Below are 13,974 nucleotides of genomic sequence, written 5' to 3'. Positions count from 1 at the left end.
TCTTCTGTCCACACACAAATGGGTTCTTTGAAAAGTTCACAGTGCAAAAAAACCCTGCAAACCTAGGCAGTTTTTTTTTCATAATACACATTTTCTGTGAACTGTTTTTGAAGATTCTTTATACCATGTATTGTTTTGTCAGAGTTTCTTCAAACAGAGAATTTCATTTTTATTCCTTAACATACATATCACTTGAATAAAGTCAGGGGGAACTTCGAAAAAGTTCATGGAAAATGGAACTAAAAAGAATTTGGGTGCAAACACTTTTGAAATGTCCTTTGTCATAATACATTTTCCATGAACGTCCTGAAGGTCCCTCATATTACACCCGAACTTAGTCTTTCTCTGGTCACTGAAGGATGCACCATCCACCTTAAAACTGCAGTTTGCTTCTTCGCTGAACACCAACCTTGTTAACTGCATTAACAGTCTTAATCTCTAATGGATTGCTTATCTTTACATAAGCAACATTGAAATTGACCTCATTTTGCTTATCATTTGTGAGGTCACCTTCATTTATTAGCTAAGTTATCTTAATTATCTTAATTACAAAATTACCTTAATAAATTGTTTTTTCAAGTGGGAAATATGGATAATATAAATATATTCAATGTAGTATATAAATATAATATTATCATAGAAAATATGATAATAAGCAAAAAGAATGAAAAATCCTAGGAAAAACTGTGAAACCTAGAGTTACTCAAAGGTGAGGCATGTGTGGCTCGGTGCCGGCACTGTGATAATAAGGATTCCTCCTCCCTTCTGCAGTCCCAGAGAGGAACGGGCCCGGGAGGAGGGAAGAGGCTTGCGATGTCCAGATGCTGCCTAAGTCTCCAGTACCTGCACAGCAACACGCCGCGACGGTCGACAGCTGTCCCCACCTCAGACTCCTGGCTGGAACAACCTGTGTTATGCTGTTTCGTACTGGGGTTTTGCAATGGTGTTGCTACGATTTTGTTTGAAGGGAGAGGAAATGTCACTTGAGGAATCTGGAGTCATCCCACAGCCACATGGTACCCACAGCAGGTTTACGTGCAAGGACAAAGATTTCTAATGAAATTTCAATCAGTTCCACACCCCCTCCACATAGCACAAACAGTTCAGAAGAAAACCCTTCACTTTGTACACTGATTAAGATCCTCAGAACAGTAACAAGGAGCGTTCTGTGCCGCACCAACAGTGAACCTGGGAGTAGTCATCTACTTCTTTTCTGCAAGATGGACTGAGTGCCTCTGCACTTCCTCCACGGAGTCACGGTGCGGGAGCGGCCACTGAAAGCCTGCCACAGCCTGGCGGGGTGCAGGGTGACATGCAGGGTGACCTGCAGTTCAGACGCTACAGACCTGAGTGGGTCAGAGCCTGGGCCAGGAGTCAGACGCTCTGAGAGCTGGCTCCACACTCCGCAACTTCACAGCTCAACTTCACAGCTGCTGATTTCAGCAAAGCCAGGTTTTCTGTTTCCATGCAATGGAGATGAAGTGAAAGCAAACAGCATAATGAGGACTCGGCCCAGGGCCGGGCACAGGGGACACCCCTGCGTGTTATATTTGAGGATTTCTACCAGTGTCAGCCATCAAATCAGTGTGAGTGACTATTCTACCTTCACATTAAACAATACTCTCATTTAACTTCTTAGTCATAAATTTCCTTTATTGACATAGTAACTTTGTAGCTAAAGAATTGCTGGCCAGATGCCAAATTAGACTTCTAGAGTTTTATATCAAAATCATAATGAAGTCCTTCTTTGAATTCAAAGATCAGATGGCCTCTTAATTAGATTCTTTTAAAATCACTTGTCAGTATTAACCCGAAGCATTTGGCCAGCCATTTTAATTCATAGAGCCCTCCTTAAAAGCCACTTGCTAGCAGGCACAGCTAAAATATCCACAACACATTTGCTTGCGGAGTAATGACTTCTGACAGCTCCCGAGAAGCTGAGAGGGACACAAGTTGTGGGCCAGGAAACACCTTGGGAATTCCACAAGAGACGAGCACCAACACCACAAAAATAGAAATAAATGTTACAAACATCTATGTTCACTGAATAGAAAAGTTATACTTTCTGAAAACAAAACCAGTATCACTTTTGTAAGGACTGAAACAGCAATCTTGTCCAAGTTTTTTTTTTTTAAATCAAATATTCATGAAAATACCAGTTTTCAAGCAAAAATACCTGAGGCAAAGCAGCAGTTTCTTGGTTTCAAAGTCTGTCTAGACATTTTATTTCCAAGAAAACTGTTTTTCAAAGTAGGGAAACTGTGAATTTAACTTGAATATTCAAGCAGGAAAACAGATCCCTTCAAGCAGTCACACTGCACGCTCTGGGAGAACAAACAGATTTTTGAGGCGAGTGATTTTGCATTCATTCATTAATGCAGGAATAATGTGGGTGCCCCAGAAAGGGGAGGGTGCCAGGGGGTGAAATCACCAGTGTGAAGACTGTGCCAGGCCCTGAGACCCCACGTGAGGCTGCACCACTGCAGCAGGGCCGCGGCGTTCAAAAACCACACAGGGCAACAGCCCCACAGCACTGACTTCAGGGCATCCAACCAAAACCCCGCTCAGGGGCTAGGGCTGCCAGTGCAGAGTGTGTGTGTGCTGTGTGGTGGCGGGGGAGGCTCTGGCAAATGAAGCCATCAGATAAAGCTGGGCTCACAGCTCTATCATCAACCAGTTGGGTGACTCTGAGTCAAGGACTTAAGCTCTGCAAATTCCATGAGCTAGTCTGGACCCGTGGGATGCCTCCGAGGCTCCAGAGCCAGCCCTGGGGACAGCGACAGTCATTCCTAACACTTGCGCAGCACTTGGTGTATGCAGACCCCAGGCAGAACACTGTTCACTCATTTTACTTTGCAGCGACCTCTGAGATGGCTGTGGTGGCACACACACCTCTATTCGTATACTTAACTGTTTCAACGTGCAGGGAAGGCCCTATCCCAGCGCACCCTCTCTCGGACTGCAGCTGCAAGGACCACGAGTGACCTGCAAGGGTGAGTCCTGACCTCTTCCCTCCAGGGACATCTCTCCGTAGGTGCCCCATGACTCCTGAGGAGGCAGGAGAAAATGGACAGGATGTCCCCCAGGGTTTTCAGCCTGCCCCTCCCCTCTTTTTCCCACACAAGAGCCAGCCTATGGCTCCGAGAGTCTGCCACACTCGGGGGTGCCTCACAGCGCCACCATGCACTGGCTGTGTGAGTGCCCACGTCTAGGTCAGTTCTCTGCTCTTCTGTAAGACAGGATAAAAACACTGCCCATATCGTCTTCCTGGTGTTGTGAGAGCTGCAAGTCAGCACTGAACACAAAGTCCCTAGCATGTGGCCCTGGCACACAGACGATTTACAGGCAGGCAGACGGATGGACAGACAGCTCCCACCTGCTGGTTCGCCCCCTAAACGGCTGCAATGGCCAGGCCTAGCCGAGACCAAGGCTGCGTGCCAGCAACTCAACTTATGTCTCCCACATCACCACTGCCTCCCAGGATCTGCATTAGGGGTAGGCTGGAGTCAGGAGCCAGAGCCAGGGCACTTTGGTATGGGATGCAGGCACCTTCACTGCTAGGCTAACCACCTGCCACAGTTACGCTGTTTAAAAAAAAAAAAATCTGAGGAATTATTAACTCAGACATGTAAGTCAAAATGACATTAAGACTTACTTTGGCAATAAATGTCCACCTTCTCTAATTTATAAAAACCATGCTGACATTTTTACTTCCTTATTAGTAACCCTCACAACCGCTCATGGCAGAGTGAGCATGGATGAGAATCTACTTCCCAAGCGCTCACACAGCTTCCCACAAGCCAGACACGCTTCATAAATAGTATTGCCAGCCCTGAGAACATTCCAAAGGTGCAGACTACACTATCAATCGGCAGGATATGAACGAGGAAGTTAAGTGACTTGCTCTCTAAGCCACATGGTTATTAAGGGGAGGAGCCCCACCCAAACCCAGGTGATGGGACGCCAGGGTGGAGGCAACTCCACTCTCCTGTGGTCTGGCTATGCAGAGGTGCTCACTGATACTCATCAGCCAGGAGGGGAAAGATAAGGATTTTTAAATGTACTACAACTAAAGGAGACAACCTTTCTGATGACTTAAGGCAGAGATGAAACCATGACTTATCAAAACATGCATCAATTTTTTCTGAAGAAGGTTTGGAAACTAATTTCTGTCCATCCACCATCTAATTACTCCTTTTTATTTTTTTAAGATTTATTTATTTATTTTGAAAGTCAGAGTTACACAGAGAAAGACAGAGACAGAGAGATCTTCTACTTGCTGATTCACTCCCTATGTGGCAGAAACAGCTAACATTGGGCCAGGTCAAAGCCAGGAGCCAGGAGCTTCACTCAGGTCTCCCAAGTGGGTGTCAGGGCCCCAAGACACTTGGGCCATCTTCTACTGCTTTTCCCAATTAGTAGGGAGCTGGACTGGAGGTGGAGCAGCTGGGACAGGAACCAGTGCCCACACTGGATGCCAGCATTGCAGGTGGAAACTTTACCCATTTCGCCACAGCACCAAGCCCCTTTCTACCTACTCTTATTTGTTCATCTCATGTCAAATAAGATTTAAGGCCATTCTGGAAATTATGCGTGCACTTGACAGTGTCTCCTAAGGGAGAACAGGCAAATCCTCCTCCACCACAGTGGACGAGGACTTGAGATGGGAGAGTTGTGCCATTCCTGCATCATGCCTAAAGAAAACTCAACTCAAAGGTCGGCAGTCAGCAGACTTTTGCAAACTGTAACGTTAAGTCATACGTGCATGCATTGTTTTTCTGGTGAAAAAGAAGGGCTATAACTTTGGCCACATTCTCCAAGAGATCCTAAGATTTCTAAGGCACACAAGGATATTAAGATTCAGCTGAACATGTGCTGGGAAGATTACTCCAATCCACTCAGCTGCTCTGAGAACCCCTAACAATTCTCGTCTTGAGTGGGTTCTGGCAGCTGGAAAGGTTAGAAAACTGTACACTTTGCTGGAAGTCCAGAGACAGGAAGTAACCAGTAGCAATTCATTTTCTGGGGTGCTCATTAAAATGTCCCAATAATAGCTATCCTTTTTGATCAACAAGATAAGATGACAGACAGAAAGGGAAGGTTAATGGGTATTCTTAGGAACAACAAAGGAATTTTTCCCCCCACAATTTTCACCTTTCCAGAAGCTAGCAAGATCAATAAAGCACCAATCAATTCTTGTAAGAAAGGCAAAATAAAGTAAAAACCTGAAACTGATTTTTGTAAGAAAAGAAGTGGCAGCATAAACAACTGGGGAGAAAAAAATCTTATTAACTAAGTGGTACTGACATTAACCATTTGCAGAAAACAATTAGCTGTGAACCATGAGTCCTACATAGAATGAAAAAATCATGTTACATAAGAGAATACTTGAAAAAGTTTATGGAGGCAGGTGTTTAATCCAGCAGTTAGGACTTTGGTTAGGATGCCCAGTTTCCACATCAGAGTAACTGGGTTTGACTCTCGGCTCTGGCTCCGAGTTGAGCTACCTCCTAGTGCAGACCCTGGGAGGCTCTGAGAAGCTGGGTTCTTGCCACCAGTGTGGGAAAACTGACATGAGCTCCTGGCTTCAGGTCTCAGGCCATTCTGGGCACTTGGGGAATGAACCAATGGATGGGTACTCTGTGTTTCCAGCTCTATTTGCTTCATAAATAAATAAATAAATAATTATAAAGTTCATGAAAAATGGAATTAAAACTGAAGTTTATTTTGTTGTAAAAATTTTGAGGGGCTGGCATTGTGGCACAGTGGGTTAAGCCACTACTTGAGATGCTGCTACTTAAGATGCCAGCAATCCATATGGGTGCCAGTTCAAGTCCCTGCTGCTCTGCTAGGTAGCAAGTCAGAAATTTAGCCTACGTGTGTGTGAGACAGGCCTGAAGACCAGCACCCACTGAAGAAGCTCTAGAAGTCCAACATCTTGCACTTTGAAGTCCTGCCCAGACCCTGATAACCCCCCAGGTGGTCCCAGCCCTTCCCCAAGGAAAGCTCCCAGGAGAATTCTCTCTCAGCACCAAAGGGGTCACCTGATCACAGGGGGCAATAAAACCTTCTCAGATGCCCTAAGGGAAGCCCCCCTACTCTGCCTGGGTGCCAGCAAATCTGGGGAAGAACTGGCTAATTTTCACCCAACAACCCTTCTGCCAGGACTCCCCATCCTTTGTCCTGGAGGAGAGGGGGAGGTGGGTAAACAGACTCCCTTAAAAACCTAGGGAGTCCAAACGGACTGTGCGCCTCTTGGCTGAGCCACCCGCCTGGCCTGCCCAGGTGTACTCTCTCCACTCAACCATGTAGCCTCCCTCTCCCCCAACCCGAGAGACTGGGCGCTCTCTCTCTTTCTCTTCTGTCCTGATGGATGCCCTATCCCCAATAAAGTCTTATCACTTCACTCTGTCTCACGCCTGAATTCTTTCTTGCATGAAGACAAGAACCCCATGGCTTCCACGGCCTTTCCTCCCGTGACAGCTCCACTTTTGATGCAGCTCCCTACTAATGTACCTGGAAAGCAGCAGAAGATGGCCCAAGTGCTTGGGCCCCTGCCAACCATGAGGGAGACCCTGATGGGGTTTCCAGTCTGGCCCAACCCTTGGAGAGTAAACCAGTGGATGGAAAATCTCTGTCTCTCTAACTTGGCCAAATAAATAAATAAACCTTTAAATTTTTTTTTCAATCCCTACACATGTGGGATCTTCACAAAGTTCACAGAACACACATATTATGAAAAAAAGATACACAAATTTCAAAATCTTTTGCACTAAAATAAACTTATTTTTTAATTCCCCCTTTCCATGAATCTTGTGAAATACTCTCATATATGGAAATGAGAAAAAAAAAAAGTCTGAACACGAAAGCAACAAGAGTCATGTGGAAACAGGTAGAGCTGGAACTTCTCATACCACCCAGGCAAAACTGTTCCAGGAAGCCGTGAGGAAGGGCTCCGTCGGTTTCCCCTCTGTGCCACTGCTCCAGACTGAACCTGCAGCAGCAGCCCCCAGAACGTGACTCCCGATCTGTCCTTCCGTGAGACTCTCTCACCTCCTCCCTTCCCCTTCAATAACAAGCGCTTCCTGACAGCAGGGCCCCCGTCAGTGTGCCTGTAGTGCTCCTGTCCCGTCCTTTTAGACCTTTACAGAAGCCTGTCTGGGACATCTCCAGCTCTTCACAGCATTAAGGGAAGGGGGTGCACGAGAGATGAGGTCGCAGGCCAGGCCTACAGGCTGACGGTTCAGTTCCCGGTCACTGGCCACAGAGGGCTGGGCTGTAGCACACTGCGGGGCAGGACCGCCGGGCATGCCTGCTCCCCCTTCACCTCATTATAGATATGTGGCACATGTGCCTGTCCCACAAGCAGATGCAAAGCTGAAAAGTAAGCTCCGTCCATGGGAAAACCGAGACCCATCTACTGATATGAAGCAAGTCCTGGAAAACTGGACTTTGAGGAAGAGATTTAGGAACGCTCAGAAGTCAGCTTCTCTCTCTGAGGCCACACACAGCACTCCGGTGCCAGAGGTCTGGGCATGGCTCTGATGCTGCCAGTTACCACAGAGGCGGGGTGGGGACTGGCTTCAATCATTGAAATTCCAATGGAAATTCAAATTCCAATGAAATGGAAACTCCGTGTAGGGGTTTAAAAATTACTAATTTCTAGGCTCTCATCCCCAGACTGAAGAAGTGGGGTCTCAGAGACAGGGACATTTCACAAGCCTCTCTGGACTGGCGTCTCTAAGTGCTGGGCCACCCCAGGGGTTAGCACACCTCCACCGGCACCTCACTTCTCTCACTCTGCCTGCCTATGACCCCTTTTCCAACAAGGAATGGGGAGACCAACTGAGGGCTAGAACTAAGGGACCTTCAGACAGCAGCTGGGGGCCTGAGCAGACAGGGGCACCCCGCAACATATGGCTGAGAGAGGAGGCCAGCCAGGAGACACGTGCCCCATCACGCTGAGGTGGTCCTCAGAAAACACCATGGTGGCTGGAACAATGCTTCCTGAGATGCAGGCTGGCGCACCCTCTGGTCTTGCTGGGTACCTGATCTCTGTGATGACATTATCAACACAGAGGGGAAAATGAGCTGTGACCTCCCAGTGAACAACCCCAGTACCGCATGCAGGGACGGCCAGCATAGAAGAACAGGAATGTAATCCAAGACACTTAGGTCTTGCTTCTGGGTTTACTCACTGAGTTGTTTTCTTTCTTTTAGGAGAACCACGGAACGACAGCGGACACCTTTCAAGTCACAGTCTCTCTGAATCAATATCCTCATCCGCATCCTTTAATGATAATCTTTTATCAGAGCTTAGGGGACAGAGAGCAATTCTTTAAAGAAGGCATTTTGAATGGAGCGATCAATGCCCTAGGATTACTAGTGGACGTTTAAGCCACAGCTGGAAATATGTGCTAAGTGTCAAAGGCTGACACAGGAACTGGCACCAACTGATACGATGCCAAAAAGCCCCAGCTGCCAGGCTCTGGTATGTGCCAGCACAGTGGTTACGGGCCGGCAGGAACATTTGTTTTTCTTCTTCTTGGTCAAGTCTCTGTGTTGTTCAACTGCTCTCTCTTCCCTCTGCTAGAATCTCGATTTGCACCCAGGTTGGCATTTACTGGAGGTCATCAGGATACTGACGTATGTTTACAAAGCATTTCTGTTTTCAAAGGGCTCCGGATGTGACGCAGGTGTATCTGATCAGCTCCACTGTATACGTCAGCAGCTGCTCTGCCGCAGGCAGTGACAGTGGCACACCATGCACAGGTGAGAAGAGCAACGGCAAGCCAGGGCTCTGCACCGAGTGGCGGCCAGGCTGTGGAGGGCCTCGAGGTTCAAGGATCTAACCTATCTGGAGGGCAGCGGGGTTTGTAATCTGGGAAGGAATTAGGTTTTATTACAGGACGACAGGCGACAGTAGGAGGAACGTAAATAAGTTATTGCTAAAAAGCAGTGACATGGAAAATAATGTGGGCCCTGCAGTTCAGGGGTAAAACCCTATACTCACTGACTCTAGCCAGTTCAGGCTGTTTGTGGGAAACAAATACGTTTCCAACAACTATGAGGGAGGAGCTGTCTAGAAGAGAGGCTAAGGGACAGTGGTCTCATCCCCTTGGAGGCCCTTGCACTCCCCAGGATGCTAAAGTTCTCCACCGTGTGAGCCTGAAGGGAGAATCCAAGGCCCAGGGAGTTGGCTGCCCTCCAGTCTGTGTTTTCAGTCCCTCAAGTTCAAAGGAGTTACTGATCCTGGCTGTCCATCCCTGCTGCTCCGACCGAGAGACAAAAGGCACATCCCAGGTGGAAAACATCCACACCATCACTCGTGCAACAAACAGGTCCTGAGCACCTACTCCATGCAGGTGCTGCCCCCGGCAGGGGCACACAGCAATGGATAAAAAAGCCCAGCATCTGGGACTTGTGCTCTGCCACACCTCCTGCCGCAGGGCCTGCATACTTGCTCCATACTCTGCCCAGGGCGCTCCACTCCCCTGAAGTCTGTGGCCATCTCTCATTTCTGACCTCCTTCAGCCTTTCGCTCCACTGTCAACTTCTCTGCAGGGCCCTCTCCAATGACCAGCATCAAAATTGTACCTTTTCCAAATCGCTCTTCCCTCCTTTCTCCTAGTCCCCCACCCCCATAACACTCATTTCCACCACACATAGCACATGTCTCACTTCTTCATTCCGAATTTTTCTCCTCCCACTAGAATCTAAGCTTGAGAAGGCCAGGGCCTTTTGTCTGCTTTGTTCACAGTGGCACCCCTAGGACCTGCAGCAGGAATGAGGTACACGACATGTGCTGCAAGTTCACTTGAGATGAAACAAGCTTTGCCACACGCTGAGACAGCGCATGGACAGGTCTTTATGCACAGTCAGGCACAAGTGCCTTATACTGGACCTGAAGTTCGTACATCCCTGTACGTCCTAATTGTAAGCATCTATACTTGCTTTACTTGTTTTCTCTCCTGCCCTCTCCCTCCAACCCTTTCTTTCTTTCCTTTCCCTTGTTCTTTGTTAACTATTTCTTTCTTCTTGTGTTGTCTTTAAACACAAGCATCCTCCCTTTTACACACTTGGGCCGTGTACTCTGAGGTATTTCCCACAGATTCCATAACCACTTACTATTCCCAGCATCGACACATGCCAGTTCACATCAGCTCCACAGCATGATAAGAAGAATGCCAAATGCCTAATTTGTATTCTTTTCAAACGGTCTCACTGGCCTTAGAAATGGGCCTATGTGTAAACTGAAGCCCTCTAACTGAATTCTATTCCACACCCAATAACGCTTCACATGCTCTTTCTCCAACATTTCTCCTGGATGCTGCCTTCTCAGTAACAAGGTCTGTGTTGCAATGACCACCACAAGAAAGCTACAAATAGGTGGAGTCTCTCTTCAAAAATAATTAAGTCCTATGCTTTCTACTTCTCTAACTCCTGAGAAATGCTGGCCAACAGAGAGAAATGAATGGAAAAAGTTGACAGAGCTGATCTGAAGGCCGGGTCCTCCAACTACTCATTATATGACCTAAGGCCAGCATTTGCTTCCTTATTTGTAGAAATGTGGTATTTCCTGACCCGCTCACCACACAACTTTTCACAAAATCAAATAAATTAGTATGGGGATTTTCTCTAAACTACTGAGCATCCGTCAATTATGAAAGGCATAATGATTTTGGCTAACGGAGAAGTCCTTTTAAGGATTCCTTATGGCACAGGAAAGCTCACAGTATCCCTCCCCACCCCCACCCCACCCCCATAAACCAAGTGTACTCTAAGACACAACTTTGCACAGCTCTCTGTGGGTGAATACCTTGGCTTGAATCGTCCTCAGATTAACGAGGTGAATGTCACAGGGCAGAGATGACGCTAGCGGAGCGAATTCACCCAGCAGCTTGGAGGTGGGCGAGAACTTCTCTGTCATTGGAAAGACCGGATGATTCAGGAAAGAAGAAGTGAGATGGCTGAGGAGGGAGGGGTAACTGACAGGATTCTTCTCTTCTTCCTGTCGAGAAAAAGACAACAACACTGAAAGAGTCTGTACATTTGCAGATTTCACTGTAGTAGCCGGTGTACCTGACAAGGATTCCACATAAAAATGTGACTATTATGATGTTGGAGCATTTTATAAACAACAGCCTTCAAAAACACACAGGGCATCATCCAGCTCAGTTACAGGCAAGCCAAGGGAGTGAGTAAGTGGCTGCTTAACATATGTTTAAAATCTTCCTTCTCCTGATTTAACAGTAAGAATACTGAAAACATGTCCCGTAGATATCTTAGGACAAGGCAAAACTTTTTCTCAACCTACTACAAACTGTTCATGATACACATCATCAAATGCTATATCCCTTCTCTTTGAGTTTCACTCATCACATTCTCATGGTTTCGTTAACAGGTTTAATAAGACTATAACATACAAATACTGATGCAAAGCTTCCATGAATACTACCAAATGACAGGAGCTAAATATTACCCAATAATGGCATTTTTGAGAGTTCCATTTGATAATATAAGTAACTTGGCGCTGGTGCTGTGGTGTAGCGGGTAAAGCTGCTGCCTGCTGCATCGGCATACCATACAGGTGCCTGTTTGAGTCCTGGCTGCTCTACTTTCGATCCAGCTCCCTGCTAATGCACCTGGAAAGCAGTAGAAGATGGCCCAAGTACTTGGGCCCATGCACCGACATGGGAGACACAAGGAAGCTCCTGGTTCCTGGCTTCGGCCTGGCCCAGCCCCAGCCATTGTAGGTATTTGGGGAGTGAACCAGCAGATGGAAGATCCTTCTCTCTCTCTGTAACTCTGCCTTTCAAATAAATAAATAATTTGAAAAAACAAACAAACAAACAAATACCTCAGGCTGCATATCTAGACCACCTAACTGTTTTCATTTAAACTTGCTAAATTATTGCAACTTGCTTTATTATATTTTATTTTAAAACAGGAACAATTATAGATGCTACAGAATAGCTACCACATTTATATAGTATATGATTATTCAGTATAACTTTAAAATACTTTAGTCTTTGCTATGATGCATACGTATACATTTCCGTATGTTCAAACATCAAAAAAAAAGGGAAAAAAATCAGGACTAGGGACATACATATGCTCAATGACACAGAAATTAATTAAATCAATGCCCAAGTAGAACTTGACCAATAATGCCTAAGGAATAAGAACAGGCACATGAAGAATAGAAGAGAAAATAATTTATGTGGAAAGGTCCTTTGATCATTAGATACGTTTGAAGCAAATTTAATTTTGTATCTTTTTTTTCCCAAACAACTACTTCACTGATCTCTTCTGAGTATTTTGGTACTACAGGATTCCAACAAAAACCTGGGCTACTAATCTGTGTACAAAGACACGATTTATAGTGATAGGAAGCTTAAAATTCAGGATGCCAGATCAACACTGGTCAGAAGGAAGCTAACAAATAGTGACGAGCATCATGCAATAGCCAACAGAGGATGTCATTACAATTCAGACCGTGGAGAGCAAAAACGCTTTTGCAAAGGCAGCAGAGGGACCTTACAATACTAAAAGGTGGACCGAAAAATATTAGGTCTGCAAGAGTCCTTAAAAGATTATCTATTCTACATCTTTTTATAAGAGAAAGATTAAATTAAAGCATACAAAATAACTTTCTCCATCCACATTGAAACTTAATGCAGCTGGAGGATAACCTGAATAGAGAGGGAACATTTTCAACAAGACATTTTAAATATACTCCAAGATCAAAGGACTTCATAATCTAGGTCAGGACTGCTGACAAAATCAGTTTTGAGTAGAGAAAGATAAAAGACACTAACAGAAAGGAAAACACCTGTCTTATTGGATTCAGGAGGCAGCAGGTCCATTCTAGGTCAAGAAACATTCAGAACAAGCTCTCTGGTTTTGGGCTACACCCTTGGAGGAATTCCTAGCCACCGCAGTGGGTAGGCAGTACACTCCCTGAGTGATCGTCTACACTTTGGAAGCAATCATCCTCCAAACAAGACCAGTTCCCCGGATCCCTGGCGTGGCCCCCAGATCAACCACAGACTATCTCAGGCAGCCTTTAGAAAAGAAAACACAGGTTCTCATGTCCCAAGCCAAATCCACGGGGACCAGAATCCCCAGAAGTGGGCCGTACAAGGCTTCCCATACGAATCTCATGGGTGAGCTGTACTCTGCTCTGCAGACCTGTGCCGGAATGGACACCCGGAGAGCCTCCTGGTGTGCCAGGAAACACAGCTCCCTTTGGCATCAAAAGTAGGTGATTTGAAAACAAGACTCCCATTCAAAGATCCTTTGATGAAAGCCTCAAAGAAGGGAACAATGGCATGCGAATAAATACTGTGAGAATTAATGGACTGTGCAAGTCACTGTCTTTAGCGAGATAAGAAAGGGAGGTTTAGCAGGAAGTGCTGTGGTTCAGTGCCAGAAGTAACACTGCGGAGGCTGGCCAGCCGCAGGGTACACAGAGTGCAAAGTCTCACCCAGGGACCCATCTTCACACACTTTCTTATCATCCTCCTATTCACAGCAACAAGTGGCTCAACAAGATAGGTAACTGTTGAACTATCAATATTCTGATTAAACTCCTATTAACCCTAAACCTAACCCTAATCAATATTGTGATTAAACTCCTTTTTTAAGATTTTTTATTTATTTACTTGAGAAGCAGAATTACAGACAGTGAGAGGGAAAGACAGAAAGAAAGGTCTTCCTTCCGTAGGTTCACTCCCCGATGGTCACAATGGACGGAGCTGAGCCGATCCAAAGCCAGGAGCCAGGTGCTTCTTCCTGGTCTCCCATTCAGGTGTGGGGGCCCAAGCACTTGGGCCATCTTCTATTGCTTTCCCAGGTCACAGCAGAGAGCTGGGTTGGAAGAGGAGCAGCCGGGACTAGAACGAGCGCCCATATGGGATGCCAGTGCCACAGGCGGAGGATTAACCTACTGTGCCACAATTGGATTCCCAG

The 13,974-nt window shown here is 46.2% G+C and overlaps 1 protein-coding gene across 5 annotated transcripts in view; it reads right to left on the bottom strand.

Annotated features, from left to right (window-relative positions):
* The window catches only part of MAN2A1 (mannosidase alpha class 2A member 1), a 169,590-nt gene that overhangs the window by 4,631 nt on the left and 150,985 nt on the right, over positions 1–13,974 (bottom strand). For all 5 annotated transcript variants that reach the window (XM_051853587.3, XM_089313110.1, XM_051853589.3 and 2 more), the window contains one exon: positions 10,820–11,011. In XM_051853587.3, the coding sequence (XP_051709547.3) occupies positions 10,820–11,011 (192 nt within the window). The remainder of the gene's footprint in view (positions 1–10,819; positions 11,012–13,974) is intronic.

Source organism: Oryctolagus cuniculus, chromosome 14 (genome assembly GCF_051225735.1).
Source record: "Oryctolagus cuniculus isolate XC-2025 breed Fujian yellow rabbit chromosome 14, ASM5122573v1, whole genome shotgun sequence".
In the NCBI taxonomy this organism is placed as follows: Eukaryota; Metazoa; Chordata; class Mammalia; order Lagomorpha; family Leporidae; genus Oryctolagus; species Oryctolagus cuniculus.
The sequence above is the reverse complement of the archived record's forward strand: the minus strand, read 5'-3'. Positions and strand labels throughout refer to the sequence as shown.